General features: G+C 33.6%; 1 protein-coding gene and 2 long non-coding RNA genes across 10 annotated transcripts in view; 1 reads left to right on the top strand and 2 right to left on the bottom strand.

The window, feature by feature from the left end:
• Nucleotides 1-809: 809 nt before the first annotated feature.
• On the bottom strand, nucleotides 810-16,552 carry LOC141378648 (uncharacterized). Its single transcript, XR_012393530.1, has 3 exons — nucleotides 16,364-16,552; nucleotides 5,454-5,553; nucleotides 810-2,076 (listed from the first exon to the last, which is right to left on the bottom strand). It is a non-coding gene; the product is annotated as an uncharacterized lncRNA (long non-coding RNA).
• Nucleotides 10,315-13,917, bottom strand: LOC137488020 (uncharacterized). The gene is made up of 6 exons (XR_011006892.2): nucleotides 13,450-13,917; nucleotides 13,062-13,205; nucleotides 12,234-12,350; nucleotides 12,100-12,141; nucleotides 11,693-11,779; nucleotides 10,315-11,308 (listed from the first exon to the last, which is right to left on the bottom strand). It is a non-coding gene; the product is annotated as an uncharacterized lncRNA (long non-coding RNA).
• Nucleotides 16,553-16,594: 42 nt separating the features above from the next.
• The window catches only part of nmnat3 (nicotinamide nucleotide adenylyltransferase 3), a 29,432-nt gene continuing 24,160 nt past the window's right edge, over nucleotides 16,595-21,866 (top strand). For 7 of the 8 annotated variants that reach the window (XR_012393513.1, XR_012393516.1, XR_012393514.1 and 4 more), the window contains exons 1-2: nucleotides 16,595-16,669; nucleotides 20,311-20,453. Coding sequence is in view for 2 of the 8 variants with exons in the window: in XM_695734.9 (XP_700826.3) it covers nucleotides 20,345-20,453 (109 nt within the window). In the remaining 6 variants the exon portion in view is untranslated. Of the gene's footprint in view, nucleotides 16,670-20,310; nucleotides 21,792-21,866 lie in introns of all 8 variants that reach the window. The other variant, XM_073928720.1, reaches the window with a different exon arrangement.

Below are 21,866 nucleotides of genomic sequence, written 5' to 3'. Positions count from 1 at the left end.
TTAAGTTGTACCAATGAAATCTCAAAAATTGTGTTGTTTCAGCTCATTTTATTTAGGTAGTTTAAACAAGTTAAAATATAGATATTTTTGAGCGTAGATCTGCCGGTTTATGACTATTTAATTATTTTTTTTATTTCGCATAGACTGATTGGCATGATTTTGCATTCACAGTGGTATAAACTGTTATAGGCGAGGTCAAATGTATACTGTAAAACCCAAAAAGTTCAGATAACTCAGACCAATTGAGAAAACCGATTGCAAAAACCAAAACTAATCCTAATGAGTACTGTGAACTTAATCCATTTCAGTAAATGAATCAATTTAAGCACAGTAAAACCCAATAAATGAAGAGAGTATACTGTAAAACCCAATGAGTTAAGGCAACACAAACTGTTTGAGGAAACTGCAACAAACCATTTGAGTAAAAAAACTAATCTATACGAGTACTGTAAACTTACTTCTTTTAAGTTGAAGTAATGAGGTATTTAATTCATTCATTACCTTCAACACTGAGTTCAAAACTCTTTTCAAATGAGTAGAATTAAATTTCAGTAAATTTTGAGTTAACTACACTGTCCAATAATAGTTAAGAAATAGTTTGCTCTGAACTTTATCTTAAATAATATTAATAATTAAAATAAAAAATAATTTTAGTTTACATTTGACCACCCCTATAATGGTTCTTACCACTGTGAATGCATGTTTGAGGTAAAAGTATTAATTCATAGGTTTGAAACCAGCAAATCCACAGCACCAACATACAATGTAAGTGTTTACAAAACATGTTTCTTTTTTTTCTTTTCTTTTTTCTAAGCGTTTTGTCTGTAACACTAACCAACAGGCACACAAAATCATAAGACTTTGTATTAGGTTAGATTTAGGTCAGGACGTCAGGTGACCAAAATTTAATGTCTAGCCAACTTCTAAGGACAACGTTATTTTGACGTCCAGTAATGAAGTCACATTACTTTGATATTTAGTTGATTTTAGGTTGTGTTGGAAAGTGACCGAAATCCAACGTCTGATAGGTGTCACAATGTCAACACAAAGTCAAGATGTAACATGACTAGACGTTAATATTTGGTTGATTTTAGGTTGGACATTGGACATTGACGTCAGCCTGACGTTGGGTTCTGACGTCAACCCAATTTTCATTTGCAAACAAAATCCCCACGGGGTTGTGGTACATTGGGGTACAATGTCAATATGACATCCTGACATCCTGTGCCTGCAGGGTAGATGCATAGTATGTATTTTTATTTGCTTGCACATGGAAGTTAAACAGTAAAATAAAAAATAACATGCAGTCTTTCATGGTCATCCGTTTATAGGTACAGGAAAGCAAACCAGTCACTGTTTATTTAATAACACAAATGTCAATGATAACTACTCATATCCCTCAAAAAACTGAAAATACAATAACAAGTTTGATTATATTAGATGTAATTGAATTACGTGTATAAATTTAGTTCACTAAGGCACATTATTAAACATAACTGAAAAACCTGACCACCCCAATCGTCAATGTATAATTCGCACCCTGGGTTATCATAGGCAAGTGGCTTACTAGGTCAACAGACTTACATGACCAAACGCTAGAAGCTGAAGTTGTAAAATTTCTCATGCTGTTTGTACACGCTTGGAATTGAACAGCATTTCTTATGATTATGATACATTTTAAAAAGCCACACTGATTTGAAATGCAATTTTTTTTTTCTGAGCTGCAGTAATCCATTTTAAGTAAGACCATTTTCAATCCATATTAATTTTCTTTTTTCCACGGTTGTCCCTGAAAATTACCTTTCCGTTTCTTCTCATGCACTAACCGTGTGTGTACTAAATCCTGTAAAAACTACCACTTCACATGCAGAGTGTATTCAAAAGATCAAACATTTTCATTTCTGATGGCGGCTCATGTCCTACCTAAGTTTTCCCCTCAGGTGAAGTGAGCTGCGGTTAGAGAGAGTGTGTGTACTGTGGACTTCCCGTGTGCCCAGGTTGACTGGAAAAGCTTTTAATGAGTGTTCAGCCATGAACTGAAGGTCTTCTAATTTCCACCTCTCCTGAGAGCACTACCTAGGTTCAATGGAAGACAACAGAGTACATAACAATTCCCTGTAGATTAAGAATTCAAACATTTAAAATACCACACAATTTGTGCTATAAATACCAGGCTCGAAGCCAGCCTGGTGAAAGAGGTGACTCTCAAAAAGTGGACCTTATTTTGCAGTTATAGGCCTCGTTTAGGATACTATTTAATTATTGGATTTAAATACTGAACTTTCATGACATTTTAGCTCTATTTTAACTGCAATATATTGTTCGATGATCATCATAACCAAAAAAAATTACATTTGAAAATTCATAGATAACAACAATAGTCAAAATAGTACTCAAATTTATTTTAATATCGGTCGCTTTTGGTTCTTCACACCTTTACATTGGTCAATTGTTTGTTCCAAGATTTAAAATAAAAGTTACTTGTGAAATGTTTTCTCTATTTAACACCAATACAGTAGTGAAAGATGACTTCACTTATCTCACATTGTATGTTTTCTTGCACAGCTGGATGTTGGACTCATGAAAAATAATTGTATGCGCTGGCCAAAACTGATTAGCAAAAGTCACACAGAAGCAACACCCAACCAAGGATTCCACTTGTCTTAAAGCGTTTTTCGATGGGTTATTTTTACTATTTATGATGTCATAGCAGTTAAAATAGGACAAATGAGCTCACTTATGGAACAAAAACACTGGACCTTTGTCAGTGAGAGGTGAGTCTTTCAAACCACCCGAACCCTCCCTAGTCTGAATAATGTAGAAGTAATGCACTTAATTATGAATAGATTAAAAAGTCGTTCACCCTAAAATTTAAATTATTTCATCATTTAACCACCCTTCACTCATTTAAAATCTATTTGACTTCATTTCTTCTGTTCAACTCCAAAAGAAGACATTCTGAAGTAACTGAGAGACATTGTGCCATATCATTTGTTTTTCAGCTGAATTCAAAATATATTATTTGGCTCATTCTGAAAATGTACCTGGAGAGTGCCAAAGTACAAACCAGGAGGTACGTTTTTGTGTATGTACTCGCATACTGTTTTTAGCGTATATAGTATGGAAATATGCGATATTAGACATAACTATTAATTTACTGATTAGGGGTAAGGGTTCAAGTAACTCACCATCCTCCTTCCCTAAACCCAACCGATAGTATTTTCAAAAAGCACAGATTAACCTGCGACCACCAACTTTCCTAAACCCTACCGTCAGTTTTTTCAAAAGCAATCCAAAAAAAGAAAAGAAAATTTTTTCAGATTTTACTACATTCTCACCCTGGTATTTACTTCTTTATTTTATGCTTTTACTTTTTTTCTTGTCTTTCCTGCTTTTCTAGAACAGCTTTTTCTTCACCGCACTTGATTCCAGTCATCTCAGTCAACTCCTCTATGTGTCTCAAGTCCGCCGACATATGCAGCGAGTCACTGGACAAACTGGTAACAGCAAGAAATCCATCTACAATGAGGTAGGTGGTGAGCTGATAAGCACGAAATGAAATAGCATCATACCGCCCTGTAGCATTCGTTTTAAAGACCAAATGCAGCCATACCTACTTCTGGCTACATAATTTGCAATCTCACGATATGTATGTAATGGTACATTTTCAGAATGAGTTTATGTTGCAGAAAAAAAGAACACAAGAGTGAGATAGTAAGTAAATTTCCATTTTTTAACTTTAAGATCAGGTGTTTAATGCATTATGCAAGTATGATGATGAGCCAAGAAAATAATTTTGTAGGAGCTGTTTCAGTCTGTTAATACTTTATTTTGAGGACTAATTCTTGCTATTTACTGGTTGCTTATTAGCATTGATATTGACTATTAATTATTAATTACGTTTACATTTCATTTAGTCATTTAGCAGACATTTTGTCCAAAGCAACTTACAAGTGAGGAGGCATTCAGCAATTCAACAAGAAGTGGTAATAAAAGTGCAAAAAGTGGTAATTATACAAAGGAATTGTTAGTGCTCATAGAATTTAGTGCTAGAGTTTTTTAAGAGAGAGAGATTTTACAAATACTTCATTACAATTATGCATTAAAATGTCAGGCCCACAGCCAGGGGTGGTTCGGGTGGTTCAAAAGACCCACCCCCTTCTGAAAAAGTCCAGAATTTGACTCCTATTTGAGCTCATTTGTCCCATTTCTGACAGTATGCCCTCATAAATTGTGAAAATAACTCTAAAGTCCTGACCTGAACACGTTTACATGCCGATATCCAGATACAGTTATACCGCCACCTGCTGGCCACAGGAAATGACATGTTTTACACTGTAACAAACTCCTCCCACAAATTTTATCGTATCAGCACCAAAATTGGGTGGTGTTATCTGAAAGCTGTAGCGATGATTTACTGTGAAGATCTAGAGTTTTCGCAGAGGGGCTTGTCAATAATTCACAATAATAAGAAGGCTCTAAGACAAATTTTATATATAATTATTCAAATGAACAAATTCTGACAGAAAATGAGCTGGCCAGTTTGTTATTTGGCTACAGGGTACTGTTTTTTCAAATAAAACATGTTTTAACAAATTCTTATTTTTTTTGTTTGTTTTTAAATGATGGATTTTTTTTCATATTTTTTTAATCAAAATTTTTCATTTAAAATTCTAATGTCATAACATTACTTATAAAACTGTAATCACTTACAATGTAAATGCACATTTGTACACTTTTTGGTAACATAGTATGGCAGGCACTTTTACAAAATTATAGAAAATATTTTGTTGCATCCGACAAGCCTAAAATGTCACTGAAATGCCCTCATTGAACCTCATAATTTAATAAAATTGAGGTCTACTTTTTGAGAAAAAAGAACTCTTTTAATAGGCTGGCTACGGGCCTGCATATCAAACTACAAACAAATCCACAAAATAATCCCATTCTAAAACAACAAATTGTTGAAAATTTAATTATTCTCTTCAACAGAACAAAGCACATCTTAATAGCACCATGTATTTGAAAATTTCTCAAGATCACTAACTAAACTGTACTAGTTAAAATTTATTTTTAAACGAGCTTTCAACTATTTTGTAAAAAAAAAAAAACATCTGATGAACCTTTTATCTTGTTTCGTCCACTCAAATACACAGCCATTTTTGCTCTTTGCCACAATAAAAACTGTGACGCCCAAAATGAACAACTGTTTAGAAAAAAACTACACCAAATAAACTGAAAAAACACTCTAGCCATGAGAACAATTACAAAAGATGATGACAATCCATAAAACAGACAGTCTCACGAATGGTACAAATGTTTCTACAGGTGGTTTGTCTAGACCACTCCCCCGTGTGAAGCTCATTTAATAAATGCACAGTGTTTGTGCTGGTTAATTTGTCAGTGAGATGAATAAATGTGTTCTCAACAGGTGGTTTGTTAAACTCACTAACCTGTATGAGGCACACTCAGAATTTATGGTATTTTAAGATTGGTGTGTGGTGAGGTGGAGGAGAGAAGAAGGGTCTTTATTCACCAGAGTTAAGGTGCTCTCTGAAAAAAAAAACACATTAATGTCACCTATACCTTACCTAAAAAGAACATATTAATGCAACCTACCTACTTTGCAATTAATATCAAAATACCGTACTGACTATTAATAAGCAGGAAATTATGAGTTAATTGAGGTAAAAGAAAATGTTAATAGCTAGTTAATTCTAAGAATTCGTCCACAAACTAAAAGTCAGTCTTTAAGATTGCAGTTTTACGACAATGGAGAAAGAAAACTTTCAGAAAGCCATTTAAAATTCCAACCCACTCTTCATTCTTTCACTCATTTTATTCCTCATTTTTTTCTTAGTTAAATGTCAATTTCGCCAAAGCCCAGGGGCATTTCTGATAATCGTTTTAGTTGCTCTGAAAAAAAAATAGAGGTGGTTTAAAATGCCATATTATTTCCCCAGTCTTCCTGAAACCTAATTTACCTGCACAGCTGATAGATTGGAAAAACCATTTGCGCTCATTCATTCCAATCGTTTGGCTTGTTGCATTTCAGGGGATGCATTCTGTTGAGTAAATTTGCTCTAGGTGAAAGCTTCTTCACTCTTTTATCAACGCATCTGCAAGTCTAAACATCCAGCACGGAGCAGACATGAGAGGAAAGAGTTGAGTTCTCTGTGATGCCTTAAGCAGGTTTGCTGCCAGTGTATTATGGATGATGTATACAGTCTCACAGAAGGTTTACCAGAGATATCTACAGTTTCGGATTGCAATCTTTAATTACTCCGCCAGCAGGATCGTAATGCATCAGCTGAAGCTACAACAGTGTATGGTCATTTTGTTTACGGTTCTGTTCAAAGCTTTTGTTTTTAAAACGATAAATGCTGCTGCTTGTGTAATGACTTGTGGCTTTACAAAGAGTGGAGGCAGCAGTAATTTAAGGTTAAAAATAGAGCTTTTGCAATGAGTTAAATGTGGAGGGTCCTTAAAGCTGCTGCAAATGTTTACCTTATTTAAATGAGTCACTGTTAAATGAATGATTCAATGACTCACTCCTTCATTTTTAGTACTTCAAAACTGAATAAGTTGATGAATCAGTTGCTGTAGTAATCTGGTGCAACTGTTTATCACACTCTAAAAAACGTTATTTTTTAACCAAATTGTTTAGTTAAATAATATAATAATTTATATTATATAATTATATAATTTATATTATAATATAATAATGATTAATATAATTGGTGCTTTGTTGAGTTATTCTTAACCTTTATTCGTTTATTTTTTAATAACTCAACCAGTTTGGTTAAATATTTGGTGCTTTGTTTGGTTATTTTTAACCTTTATTTAGTTATTTAATAACTCAATCAGTTGGGGGAAAATTTTGAATTTCAACAGTCAACTAATTTAACTGACACAGAACAGCTGTATTAATATTAAGTTTATATTAAGTTTATTTAAGCTCTAACGCAATAATTGTTGTCATTTTTTTTCCATGTCATGTTTTTTTTATATCCGTTTCACCAGCACTCTTAATTATTGATGATACAAACGTGTGCTTCATAGCGGATCTAAATGGATAATATGCTTTCTCTTCTCTACCTCCCGTGTTCATCTCTACAGTTTTTTTTGTTTTGTTTTTTTTTTTTTTTTTTGGAGGAGGAGGAAATAACACATATTTGGAATATTCAGCCGTCATCCTCACCTTTCGGACCCAGTGGAGACATTTATTTATTTACACAGCCATAATTTAAAAAATAATAATAATAATAGTAATAGTAATAGTTATATCTGAATGGGAAAAAATAACATTTAATCAAAATAACCCAATGCATAGGGATTAATTATATAACCCAATGCATTGGGTAAAATAATCCATAGTTGGGAAGGTGCTATAATAACCAGTTGTTGGATTATATGTTGGGGTATTTTTAACCCAACTATTTTAACAGAACACTGAAACATTTTGTTTACCAACATTGTGTTTTTTAATTATTATTTATACACTATAAAAAACCCTAATCCTATTTGCCTTAAATTTTTAAGATGAATTAAATTAATAATGTTTTGAATCTTTTCAAAGATTTTGAAGCATTTAAAGGAATTGTTCACCCAAAAAAGAAATTCAGTTATTATTTACTCAACTTCAAGTGTCAAATCATTTTGAGCTTTTTTATTTTATTTTCTTGTGACGTTTTGAAGAATAGACCCTTTTCACAAGTCTGTTATGACATGTTTAACAGTCATTAGCATCTTATATCCTTAAAAGTTTTTAATATTTAGATTTTCTTACAAATGTATGAACATTTATACACTGTTAAACCCAAGCGTCAGCTTTATCAAATTAAATGTAGTAAGTGTAGTTAAGTCAAAATTTACTGAACGTTAATTCTACTCGTTTGAAGAGTTTTGAACTCAGTGTTGAAGGTAATTAAATACCTCATTACTTCAACTTAAAAGGAGTAAGTTCACAGTACTCATATAGATTAGTTTTTCTTAAGTCAAATGGTTTGTTGCAATTGGTTTCCTCAAACAGTTTGAGTTGCCTTAACCTATTGGATTTTACAGTACTCAGTTGGTTTGAGTTCTCTTCATTTATTTGGTTTTACTGTGCTCAAATTGCGTCGTTTACTCAAATTCATTAAGTTCACAGTACTCATTACTCAGTTTTTGAACTTAAACAGTGTTTTGTAATCTATGTCTATAAGACAGCACAGTATTTTATGTTATTCTCTCTTCTTACTGCTGTAATCAGTTTTACATTTTTTTTTCTTTTTTCTGAATGTCTTTATAACACCATCATTGTGTTTTTCTTTTATTATTTGTGCAAATAAGACTGTAAAAAATGATTTGTTGTACTCTTCCATTCACTGACCTCTAGGCTTTCCCAACTATGATGACTTCCGCTACTGAGAAACACGGAAATGTGAAAAGGGTCTATGTCAGATACCTGAAACCATTGACTTCCATTGGATTTGTTTTACCCTCTATGGATATCAATGGTTACCAGTTTCCAGCTTTCTTCAAAATGTCCTTTTTTGTGTTCAACAGATTAAAGAAACCACTTAAGGGCAAGTAAATATTCAGTAAATTTACATGTTTGGCCCACTTACAGTTTTATTTTTAGCAGTATTTTATAAAACTTCATTCATTTATTCATTTTCTTTTTGGCTTAGCCCCTTTAGTAAATAGGGGTTGCCACAGTGGAATGAACCACCATCGTATCCAGCGTATGTTTTACGCAGTGGATACCCTTCCAACCACAACACTTTGAAACACCCATACACTCTTGCATTCACATAAATACAATAAGGCCAATTTAGCTTATTCATTTCACCTATATCACATATCTTTGGACTGTGGGGGAAACCGCAGCACCCGGAGGAAACCCACACAAAAACTGGGAGAACATGCAAACTCTACATAGAAATGCCAACTGACCCAGCCGAGGCTCGAACCAGCGACCTTTTTGCTGTGAAGCTAATTTATTTTAGGTAGTTGCCAAGGCAACATTTCTTCATGTAATATTTATATTGTGAATTAATTTGTATCAGATTTATGTAAAGTACAGAACATTTTAAAAAGTTTTAGAATGCGCAGACATAAACAAATGTGACAGACCTACTGTGAAAATTCCCAGTGTGTTTGGTCACAGCTTGTCTAATCAGATGCAAAGACTTGAAATAATTGCTGTATATAAAACAAATATGTACATAAATTTACATCAACATCCCATGTCACTTGACACAAAGGTTGATACCTGTTTTCAGTAATGGCAGTCTGTGCGTTTTTATTTCCCACATCTCTCTCCAGTCCCGTAATATTCCTCAGATATCACTGTAATACGTCTTCACCATATCTTTGCTATTATGGAGCGCTCTAAATAATTAATTCCGATTCTATTTAAAATCTTATGAGAGTAATCTGTACAAATGAAGCCTGAACTCCTCAGAATCGCTCTTTTAGGATCCACCACGGAGGTGATGCATCATCTTCAGATATTACATTTTTTATTTGCTTTATGTGTTTTTCACTGACTCGGTTAGACTCTGCATCCATCATTGGCAGATGAAGTCAATCTTTTCAGAACCTTGGATAGTTCCCACTGTCAGTGGCAGTTCTACCTGCCTCCCAAGAGGGGTCACCCTAGAGTCATTTGCGTTTAATTACTGCGTAGAATCTACTTGATATCACCTTGACAAGGAACGAATGAGTACGTGATAGAAAGAAAACCACCGATTTGTCCTCTGAATTTACTTTTGACTACAGATGGAGAACGGACTGTATCTCCATCTGTATGCATACTTGATACTGAAATTGAAACTCAAAGAGAATTAATGACATTGTCAAGGCCAAACCGAGTCAGTTTATATTTTTAACGTAAGATGGTTAAGACTGGTCTCATCAGCTTTCAAATGTTTTAGCTGCATATACAAAATCTTGTATACTGTTATTTCCTATCATAATATCTTAATTTCATGGAACTAGTGCTGCAGTGGGTCTCACAATCGCTTCACAACAAGAAGGTCGCTGGTTCGAGCCCTGGCTGCACTGTTAGACATTTCAAAGGGTTTTTACAGTAACTTACTGGCAACACTGTTGCCAGTAAGTTACTGTATTTTAGATTTACAGTATACAACTGTAAATCCATTTACAGCATGTTACCGTACTGTTTGAAAATGGTTAACTACTGTAAAAACCTAAGTTAACAGTTAGCTACTGTAAACCTTTTAATTTTGTCCTAAATATTTTATAATATAATTTTATTAATATTATTTTAATACTATAGACCTAAAAAAGACACAATTACAAAATATTAACAAAATAAACACTCTTTATTTAAAACATTGGAGATGCTTAAAACAAGCTTAAAAATGTGTAAAAACATTACATTGCAATCATTCAAAATATTTTATTTTAAGAAAAAAAACATTGAAAATGACAAAGCACATTAACATACATGTACAAAACTAATTTAAGTGTCTGACCTGCATATTGTTGAGAAAAAAAACCCCAATTGTACTAAGTACTACTGACATTAAACCAGACACAATTACAAAATATTCCATTCTTTAAAACATTAATAATGCTTAAAGCATTTAAGGAAAATGTGTGAAAATTACATTAAGCAATAAAATCAACACATTAAAAATAAATAAATCACACAAAGCACTAAAACATACATGTACAATAAAAATTTAAACTTCTGAATTGCATATTGTTGGAAAAATAAATATTTGTAACTATTAGCCGACTCAGAAACAACCCAACTTTAAAATATTACTAATTCTGGTGTCAAATGCTCAACAAGGTCTGAATTCACATGTTCAAATGCAATTCATCTTTATTTCTATTGCACTTTTACAATGTAGATCAATGATGTCAAAGCAGCTTAACATAGAAGTTCTTGTAAATTGAAGCTGCTTCAGTCCAGTTTTCAGAATTGAAGCAGTAAATGTTACTGCTTAAAGTCCAAACACTGAAGAGCAAATCCACCGATCCACCAATCGTAGCCAAGCGATCCAGTGGCGACAGTGGCATGGAACAAACTTCACCAACTGACGAAAGTGTAGAATAAAATCCCTTAAGAGATACCAGGCTCAGTTGGGCACGACCAGTTCTCCTCTAGCCAAACTTGTGCAAGGCCGCAGTCTAGGCACCGGAGGCTTGAAAGTTCACCAGCGGGTGGTCAGGCTGGCCCATTGGATCAATGCGGAAACTCATTGATCACGTGTGTCTTTTAGGATTCACTCCTCCATGACCACCACAGCATCTGGTCAGGATTTGGCCCAGTCCAGGATTATGAAGAACTCTGGATAAGGACAAACAGACTAACATAAGCATAGAAGAAGCTTGTTTAAAAAAAATAAATCATATACTGGTTAATTATTTTGAAGCATGGCAGCTAGGTTGGGGTAGCTTTCAGCTGGTACTGAGCAACTGGCTCCTGCTCATAACCTGCTCACTACCATGTTTAAAAGATAACTAACCAGAATGTCCTGTTTATTTTTTTCCCTAACAAGGTTTTACAAAAACATTGTAGCATTTGTGATGGGTTGATTCACTGCAGGACAGATTAGACTATTTGTTTTATGTATTCCTAATAAACTAAAACTGACTGAATACTGATACAATTATTGAGAGTGTCTCACCTAATCCAAGTTCTAAGTTAGCTAGTGAAAGAAGGATAACTCACTGTTGTTCATGGTTGTCATTCTCTTCACTACTTCTCCTGCCTTCTTCTGGCTCACTCTGGTTGTTGCTGTGCATTTTGTTTCATCCTCTGGAATTATTTATACAAAAAATTTTATTATTTTATTTATTGCAAAATATTTAGGCAACATGAAATGGGGAAAAAGACATTTAATACATAGACAAATGCATGTATCCCAATACTAATTATTGTATTTTGAAATGTCTGACCCATGACAGACCTCAATCTGCTCAAAAATATTATAAACAAAGATGAAAAAAAACCTACTAAATGGTTTAATAAAAAAGGGAAAAAGATTTTTTTATTTAGCTAGCAACTAAACATGTGACACATTTTGTATTAAAAGTAACGTTACTATATTGAGAAACAAATAGATGTACAGTACTTACTGTTGTATGAGGTCCAGTTTGCACAGGCAGGCTCCCAGTATTCTATATTGAGACCATAAAAAAGCCAAAAATACAGATAAGAATACCATGCTACAATCCACAACCTCCACACAACTTTTTTTTTATTTGTTTACCTTGGTTGCTTACTGGTCTTGCTTATTTTTTAAGCATAAGGCTGTGCTGATCAAGATGTTCCTCCGAAATGCTGTTTGTTTCTTCAGACAAAACCTGCTGCTGTGCCAGTGCCATATCTAAACAGAAAAAAATATAATGGTAACAATTATGTTAAACCAAATGTCAAGAGTTGTGATAAAAAAATAATTAGCAAACAATAAATAGCAAAAAGGTGGTTATTAGCATAATGCATAGAGGTAAAATTGGTTTTATATTAGCAGATTCAGACTTCCCCCTTAATAATTTAATTTCATAAAAGTATTATTTGCAAACTCTAAATAGCGAAATCATTTTAGCAGCTATTGACTATCAAAGTACAACATGCTCACGGTCAAATAAACAGTGTTAATGTTGATTTCAAGTCATACTGGCATGCTAATTCTGATCGAATATTCAAAGTAACTTGGTAAACAGTATAGAGTCTTCTAAATTAACGAATGTGCGAATATAAAACCAACTTTACCTCTATGCATATTGTATAGATTTACGTTAACGTTCTTATAGGTTACGTCGCGATGTTATTTTCTCAAGCTAACGTTATAAGTTACTCTAAACCAGAGAAAAATAAGTTCACAACATCTAATATATATAGTATAAATCAATATAAGTTAAACGTTGCACGTTAAAATGAGTTTGAGTCCAATTCAGTATAAACTTAGCTCAGTTTAGCTAACAGTTAACATTACCATTTTAAGATCGCTTCAGCCAATGTTGCCGAGCAAACAAATGCTAATAGAGGTGCTCAAATCAATGTCGACTGTTGTCAGCACAGACAGACGCGCTTTTACCTGGATTATTTGATGGTCTTTCATTCATATTCTTCTGGGGGAAAACACTCTCTGCCGGACCGTTGTCTCGTGCTAAGTGTCCTCCAAAACTGTCTGCATACCTCTGGTTCCCTCCTAAACCAAAACCCGCTGCAACACCGGTTCCTATGTAAATAAACAAAAAGATATGACGAGAACAATGGCTATAGTCATAAACAGTCTTATTTAAAGTAATAGTAGTGTTAATGTAATAAATTAAATAAAGGTAACATCTTAATAGGTGATATATTTCTCAAATGGGCGAAATAACGCCAAGCCAGAGAAAATAATAATAGCCAACTTTATACTTTACTTTGTTTTATTCTCGTCCACAAAACATTCTGTAAAATGAAACACTGCCTCAGCTTACCAGAGTAAAGTTTGTTAAATCCAGTATGTTCTTCAGGCACACTAATAAATTGTCCTCCAGAATTGCTCCAGGGTCCTCAGGCAAAATGTGGTGCAGAGTAGTCGAATCGCCGCAAGGTGGCGTTGAAGCAGTTGTGGAAAATACAGTATAATACACGAATTTTTACAAATACAGTACATCGCTGTATATGTTGTTCGACGTCACACCAAATTCCCATAATGCAACGGTAAATACAGTTATTTACCGTAAAAGGAATTTGCAGTATTACACTGGGTGAAATACAGTAAATAACTGTGTAATTTACAGAAATGTCTAACAGTGTGGGTCAGTTGGCGTTTCTGTGTGGAGTTTGCATGTTCTTCCCGTTTGCGTGGGGTTTCCTCCGGGTGCTCCTGTTTACCCCACTCAAAGACATGTAGGTGAGTTGGGTTGGCTAAATTGTCCATAGTGTATGTGTGTAAATGAGTGCGTATGGATATTTCCTAGTGATGGGTTTCAGCTTGAAGGGCATCCGCTATGTAAAACATATGCTGGATAAATTGATGGTTCATTCCTCTGTGGTGACACCAGATTAATAAAGGGACTAAGCCAAAATGAAAATGAATTAATGAACTTGTAGTGCCAACTGTCAACATGCATCAAGTTTAGATTAGTTGTAATAGTGATTCTGTGTTGATTTTTTAACATAACTGTGATCAAGTCCTCATTTGAGAATTAAATACCAAGAAAATAGCACAATGTTGTTCAATATTTGCTTTTATGCATGCACTGAGGTTTTGAAGAGTTGATTTGAGGAGGTGACAAGAAGTTGCCTGATATCAAACAAGCAAACTAAATAAACCCCGTCTATCATTCAATGATCAGATTGCTTGTGATGCAGTGTTTTTTTAGTTTAAAATGAACATACACAGTATTTAATCATTGTGACTCTCATTTTTTTTTTTTCAAATTAGCAGAAATTTATATTCATTCATTCATTTATTTTCTTGTTGGCTTAGTCCCTTTATTAACCCGGGGTCGCCACAGCGAAATGAACCGCCAACTTATCCACCACGTTTTTACGCAGCTGCTACCCATGGGAAACATCCACCCACACACACATATACTCATAGTCTTTGGACTGTGGGGGAAACCGGAGCACCCGAAGGAAACCTACGCAAACGCAGGGAGAACATGCAAACTCCACACAGAAACGCCAACTGAGCCGAGGTTCGAACCAATGACTCAGCGACCTTCTTGCTGTGAGGCGACAGCACGATACCTACTGCGCCACTGCGTCACCTGGAAATTTATATTTAATTCGAAAAAAAAAGCACTGTCAGATTCTGACAGCATAAAGTGATCCACAATTAGTGATTCATCTCTTTGGCAAAATAAAAATGTATCCAGATAGCAAAACTTAATCAATTAGGTGTCTATTTTTTGGCTGGAAAAGATCATTTATTAAATATCAACACTGAATATACAGTTGAAGTCAGAATTATTAGCCCCCCTGAATTATTCACCCCCCTGTTTAATTTTTTCCCCAATTTCTGTTTAACGGAGAGAATATTTTTTCAACACATTTCTAAACATAATAGTTTTAATAACTCATTTTTAATAACTGATTTATTTTATCTTTGCCGTGATGACAGTACATAATATTTTACTACATTTTTTTCAAGACACTTCTATACAGCTTAAGGTGACATAAGTGCTTAACTTAATTAGGTTAACTAGGCAGGTTAGGGTAATTAGGCAAGGTTTTGTATAATGATGCTTTGTTCTTTAGACTATTGAAAAAAAAAATGCTTAAATGGGCTAATAATTTTGTCCCTGAAATGGTTTTTAAAAAAATTTAAAACTGCTTTTATTCTAGCTGAAAATAAAACAAATAAGACTTTCTCCAGAGGAAAAATATTATCAGACATACTGTGAACATTTCCCTGCTCTGTTGAACATCCTTTAGGAAATATTGAAAAAGAAAAACAAATAAAAAATTCCAAGGGGAGTTTATAATTCTGACTTCAACTGAAGTGTCTTGAAAAATATCTAGTCAAATACTATTTACTATTTAAAAAGATTTTTTAACACATTTCTAAATAGTTTTAATAACTCATTCCTAATAACTGATTTATTTTGTCTTTGCCATGATGACAAAATAAATCAGTTATTAGGAATGTGTTATTAAAACTATTTAGAAATGTGTTAAAAAAAAATCTTCCCTCCGTTAAACTGGAATTGGGGAAAAACAAACAAACAGGGGGCTAATAACTCAGGGGTTTAATTCGGACTTCAACAGTAGCATCACATACTTTATAGCAGCTAATATATTGTAAATCTTGCACATTCACCAAAAAGTCATATATTTGTTGCAAAGAAAGGCAGTTTGTTAAGTATGTTGTCTGATTTCCAGGGATTTTGAAAAACAAAAGTAATGGAAACAGCACATATTGCTGTGCTCATCACCTCTGTGGGATATAATACAAAGAATATGACTCCATTAGTGTGCCACAACATTAGTCACATTAGTAGAGCAGGCTCAGAGTATGGATCTTTACAGCCCATTTCCCCTTTAGTAGCTATAATTAGGGTAGTTTTTGTGCAAAGTGCCTTTTTGAAGGGCAACAGAAAGTCCCCTTGAAGGGTGATTAGAAAAAGCTTTTTCTCTCTCCTGCAGGTTAGATATTTATGTTAAAAAGGTAATACATAATGCATGAAGGGCTAAGATTGGGGGGAAAGAAGGTGTATGACCATATCCATATCCTTAGCCTATATGTAGCTTCAATGGAATCATTATAGATGTCTTTTGCGGCCCATTAGAGTCTGTGATGCACAGAATCTCTGTTCCACATGAATATAATTCACTTCATATTAGGATAATAGTGCTTTTAAGATCGCCTTGCCTTCAGAATTGAACCCATTGAGAACTTACATTTTAGTCAAGACGTTCAGACAGATAAAGAACAGACTTCATGTCGTTTGGCTTTGAACGAGTCCTTGTCATTAAAGGACCAGTTTGACCGAACGAGATCGGTCACTGTGATTAAATAGGTAGAGTTTGAAATCAATGGTCAAACCAGACTTCTTTTTTTCCTCCGCTAGTAGCCGCCTTTTTTCTAGCAATAGGAACTGTGTTTTCTACCTCAATGTTTTCGGGGACATTAATAGTGTAACATACGGCTAACTATATAAGTTAGCATTTAGCATTTTCCTAAAATTGGAGGAGATTTTTGATAAGGTAAATACGTTTGTCTTTGTATTCGTTCTTTTTTTGTTTAAATGTATATTTAAAACAGCTTTTGGAGGCATACGTTTAGGATATGCGTTTTAAAAATGCCAAATTACAACTTGCAATCTCAGTTTGTTGGCATCTGTCAAGTTCTCTTCATTTTACTGTTTTTTTGGCTGCTCTTATTTCTTCTTGAGTTTTTTAACATGATGTTACAATTGAAGTACACGCAAACAGCATGGTGCACGAATAAACTATTCATTCAATATAAGAGCGTATTAGTTACAATATTAATACTATTAACGTTATATTGATTCAATTGATTCGTGTTTTAAATGCGCTAGTCTGGTCATTCCATGGTGATAATGTGCTATTTTATGTTCATACCTTATTTTATAACCTCTGCATTGTTAAACAAACATGTTACTGTTTCACATCCTTTCGCATTTTTGTGTTATTGGGAATATGCACAATGGGCATTCTGAATCTATCCATCCCTCTGTTTACCTGCTTTAATAAATAATAAATGTATTTTTATAGTGTACAGTTTAGACAGGGTAATTTTGTCAACAAAGTGAGCCTTGTCCAAATGTGTAATGTGCACTTGTCCCAGTGTATACTTTGGCTTGGCTAAGCAAACAAATTGAATATTGAGAGTCCAGTGCTTACACTGTCTATTTATCACCTAATCTAAGTGTATGCTGTATTTACATAATCTACAGATTTTCTGTGTGCAATGATGGATTCCTAAGGTACTTCACATGTTCAATATACTGTACATATTGTGACAGCTGTTACCCTCTGGTCACATTTAACCAGGACTTGTATAGTAGTACATGCTAAGGAAATAAGTGACCAGGTTTTTTTTGCCCCATACTGCTGGTTGTAAGAGTTTTGCACACAACCTCAAAAGTTTTACAGTCACAATGAAAGTGCACACTGATGTGAGTATAAAATTAATCAGCTAAACAATTTTAACAGTTACACTTACAAAAATGACTTAAAATTTGTATATTTGGAATAATAAGGCTATTTAGAAACACTTCTTAGAAGTACAAATGCAACAAATACTTTTACAGTTTACAGTGTATGTTGTTCACATTCTGTAAAAATGAAAATATTAAATGCAATTTGAAAATGTTTTTAAAACTGTATTTAGCCTCTTGAGTATTTAATTTTTAATTATGACATGTATTTATTAAAATACTGCTTTTTTGTTGTTGTTTTTTAAAAATCTGAAATCATCCTAACTAATCGCGGTGATATTTAAACAAATAGTTTCTTCACAATCTTTAAATTTTTGTGAGTTATTTATAGGCATGGGCTGGTATGAGATTCTGATGGTATGATAACCTTGGATAAAAATTCAAGTGTTGTGATTACAGTGTTGTGATTACCGTTCTAAAATATATTCTTTTTAAATGTCTGGGTAAAAAACTAAAACTTTTTCCCCCTTTGAACGCAATATATTTTATTTTAAGAGACATTAAAATATTTTGGAATAGTAAACATGTCAGGCTGAATAATTCAAATGAATCATTGACTTCTGCTTTAATCAGTAGTTTCAAAAACACAGATTCTTTACCATTAAAAACAGCATCTTTGGATATTTTTTCTGCTGGAGATACTGTTTTCCTAAAAAACAAAACAAAAAAAAAACATAAAAAATAATATCGTACATATACAATAGGAATGGTATAGCAGAATTTTTTTTTTTTTAAAACCTTGACTTTTACAAACTGTGGTATACCTTAAAAACTGTTATCGTCCCATGCCTACTTCACATGTTCAATATACTGTACATATTGTGACAACTGTTACCCTCTAGTCACATTTAATCAGGACATGTAAGGAACTATAAGTGACCACTGACTATGTATTTGATTTCATGAGGAAAATTGTAGTATTTGCCACATACTGCTGGTTGTGAGATTTTTGTACACAACCTTAAAAGTTTTACAGTCACAGTTAAAGTAAGCACTGATATGAATTAAAAATTATTTAGCTAAACAATTTTAACAGTTACACTTGAAAAAATGATAATTAATATATTTAAAATAATAAGGCTACTTAGAAACACTTTATAAAAGTACAAATGCAACAATTACTTTGTCAAGGAAAAAAGTAAGTTTACATTGTATGTTGTTCACAGTCTGTAAAAATTAAAATTTTAAATGCAATTTGATGTTTTTAAAACTTTATTTAGTCTCTCGTGTTTTTAATTTTTAATTATAATTTTTTAATTATTTAAAATAATTTATTAAAATACTGCTTTAAAAAAAAAAACTGAAATCACCCTAAATAATCCCAGTTATGTTTGGACAAACTCTTTTTTACACTCTTTACATTTGCATTGCAAATAACTTTATTACGTGAGTTATAGTCATGGGCCGATATAAGATTCGACAGTATGATAACCTTGAATAAAAATATCACTGTTTCATGGTATTGTGATTACTGCTCTAAAATGTATTCTTTTTTTTAAATGTTTGGGTAAAAACCAAAAACTTTTCCCACATTGAACACAATATATTTTATTTTGAGTGACATTTAAAATATTTTAGAGCAGTAAACAACATGTCAGGCTATCAATTCTGCTGTCTTCATTAGTTTCAAAAACATTGATTTCTTTACAATTCAAAACGGCATTTTTGGATATATTTTCTGATAGAGATATTGTTGTCCTAAAAAAATGTACACAAACTATTACACACACCTTAGGAACAGTATAGCAAAAAAATTTGACAGTTTTAAAACCTTGACTTTTCCAAACTGCGGGGTACCTTGAAAACAGTTATCATCCCATGCCTACTTCACTTCAATATACTGTACATAGCAGCTGTTTTAGTATAGTAAGACTAACCCTCTGGTCACATTTAACTAGGACATGTACAGTACATGCTAAGGAACTACAAGTGACCTGGTATTTTTGCCCCATACTGCTGGTTATGAGATTTTTGTATACAACCAAGTTTTACAATTACAATGAAAGTGCACACTGATATGAATATAAAATGAATCAGCTTAACAATTTAAACAGTTACAGTTGTAAAAAAGACATAAAATCAATATTAAAGAGTAATAATAAAGAGTAATAATAAAAAATACAAATCAATAATAAGGCTACTTAGAAACACTTCATAAAAGTACAAATGCAACAAATTCTTTGTGTAGGAACTGGAAAAAAGTTTGCAATCTACGTTGTTCACAATCTGTAAAAATTCAAATGAAATGCAATTTGAAAATCTTTTTAAAACTGGCTAAATACAAATATGCTATTTAATTTAGCTCTGTAAGGTTTTTAAAAAATTTAGTTAACTTAATTATGACTTACTGTTAAACTGTTAAACTACTGCTTTTTTGTTGTGGATTTTTAATCTGAAAGCATCTTAAATAACCGCAGTGATATTTTGACATTCTTACAATCTACATTCACAAAATCTGTTCACCTCAGTACAGTTGAAATAATCAATAATTCACAGGCTTCAGTTCAAGAGAGAGCACAGGCATAACAATTAACTTAGTTAGCAAGGCATTACGTTCACCCCTCATTAATTCTAAATTAAGTTGCATCGATTGCAATATTTTGTTCTGTGCCTCTATTGCTTTGTTTACATTATTAACAAATGTCTTTTCCCTCCCTATCCTAGTGTTATCCAGAGTACTATGGTGTGACACACTAAAATGGCTGGCCGTATTCCTCTAGTTTTGCTGGCCTGTGGCTCCTTCAACCCCATTACCCATCAGCACATGCGGCTATTTGAGCTGGCCAGAGACCACATGCACCAGACGGGTTTGTGCCACCTGTTCATTTACCTGAAATTGCCCATCATCTGTTATCAGGCCAGATCTGTCCTCTTTTCCTCTGCCCCTCAGGGCCTGACTCTTTAAAGTGATCTTTCTTGTCATTTAACTGAATATTGATATATTTTAGGCTGAAAGTAGGTCTGAATGTGTTATCTTTAATATGCAAAGCCATTGTATAAGGCTCTATATAAATGCTAAAGTTTAAGGTGGATCTAACTTTGCATTAGATCAACTGTAAAAATTACTTGCATAAGCTCATGCTGCACCTAAAGCATCAACAGGAAAAAAATAAAAGCTCTGTAACTTCTGCAACACCATGAACCTAGCATTTCAACTTTTGCTGTTTGTAATTGGAACATTTTGTTGTGTTGCATCGCTAGCTGGCAGCCTAGACATGGTGTATCTGTGCGTCAGCCTCGACAGAATTCTGGCACACTGACATTTTTGCTTGTGTTTATTTACTGCACGCAGTGTACTCAAAAATTGCTTGCAGAAATAACATAACAAGTTTGTCGAAGTAGCTTGCATTTTATATCACCTCCAGAGCGTCTGGAGACTTGTTTGTGGTTTGTTGCCATTTTTATTAAAGATTAAAACCGATTTTTAAAAATTAATTGTATTGATGAATTCTGTTTTGTAACTGCTTGCACATGCAGCTAAATGAGAAGCTGCAAAACTCAAAAAACACAATTGCAGTCTGATGCGAATTCATCTTGACTCTGCAGAATTACAGCATTATTTGGCAAAAACATTCAGCAACTCATTAGAGTCCGCCTGTGCATATAAAGCTTGAGTTAATTTGTGTGCAGTGGCTTAGAAACTTTTGTTGGGGCTGTTGTACTTCAATGTATCAATGTCTATTTAATAAGCTGCTTATTTACATTTTATGCATGTGACAGATGCTTTAATTCAGAGGCCTCTAGTGCATTGCGTTCATGCTAGAGCTGAATCGGGATACTGTTTCAAACACCTACACGATATCATTTATTAATAACAATTATGATTTAGCTGGGTCTATTAAGGAACAATCCCATTTCTATTTTTACCCCTTCCCCTTGGCCCTTGAGTGTGAATGGGAAGGGCTTCAAATTGTACCCCTAAGAAATAGGACACCACTACAACACCTGCACACGTCATCATATGTCATCATGAGCTCGTACTTCATTTGAGATCGATGAATGCGACTGCTGTAGTTATTTCATTTGCAGTATTTTGTTTTTATTTTGCTTCAGGAAAGCACAGAAGGCAAAGATATCATGCTATCATAACAATATATAAGCTCATAACTGTACTGTGTATTTACACTGTGGTCTAATTCATCTATGTAAACACACGAAAACAACATGAACATACCAGACACAAATGGAATAGGATGAATGTAGGAATAACAAATTGTATG

Source organism: Danio rerio, chromosome 2 (assembly GCF_049306965.1).
Source record: "Danio rerio strain Tuebingen ecotype United States chromosome 2, GRCz12tu, whole genome shotgun sequence".
Classification (NCBI taxonomy): Eukaryota; Metazoa; Chordata; class Actinopteri; order Cypriniformes; family Danionidae; genus Danio; species Danio rerio.
The sequence above is the reverse complement of the archived record's forward strand: the minus strand, read 5'-3'. Positions and strand labels throughout refer to the sequence as shown.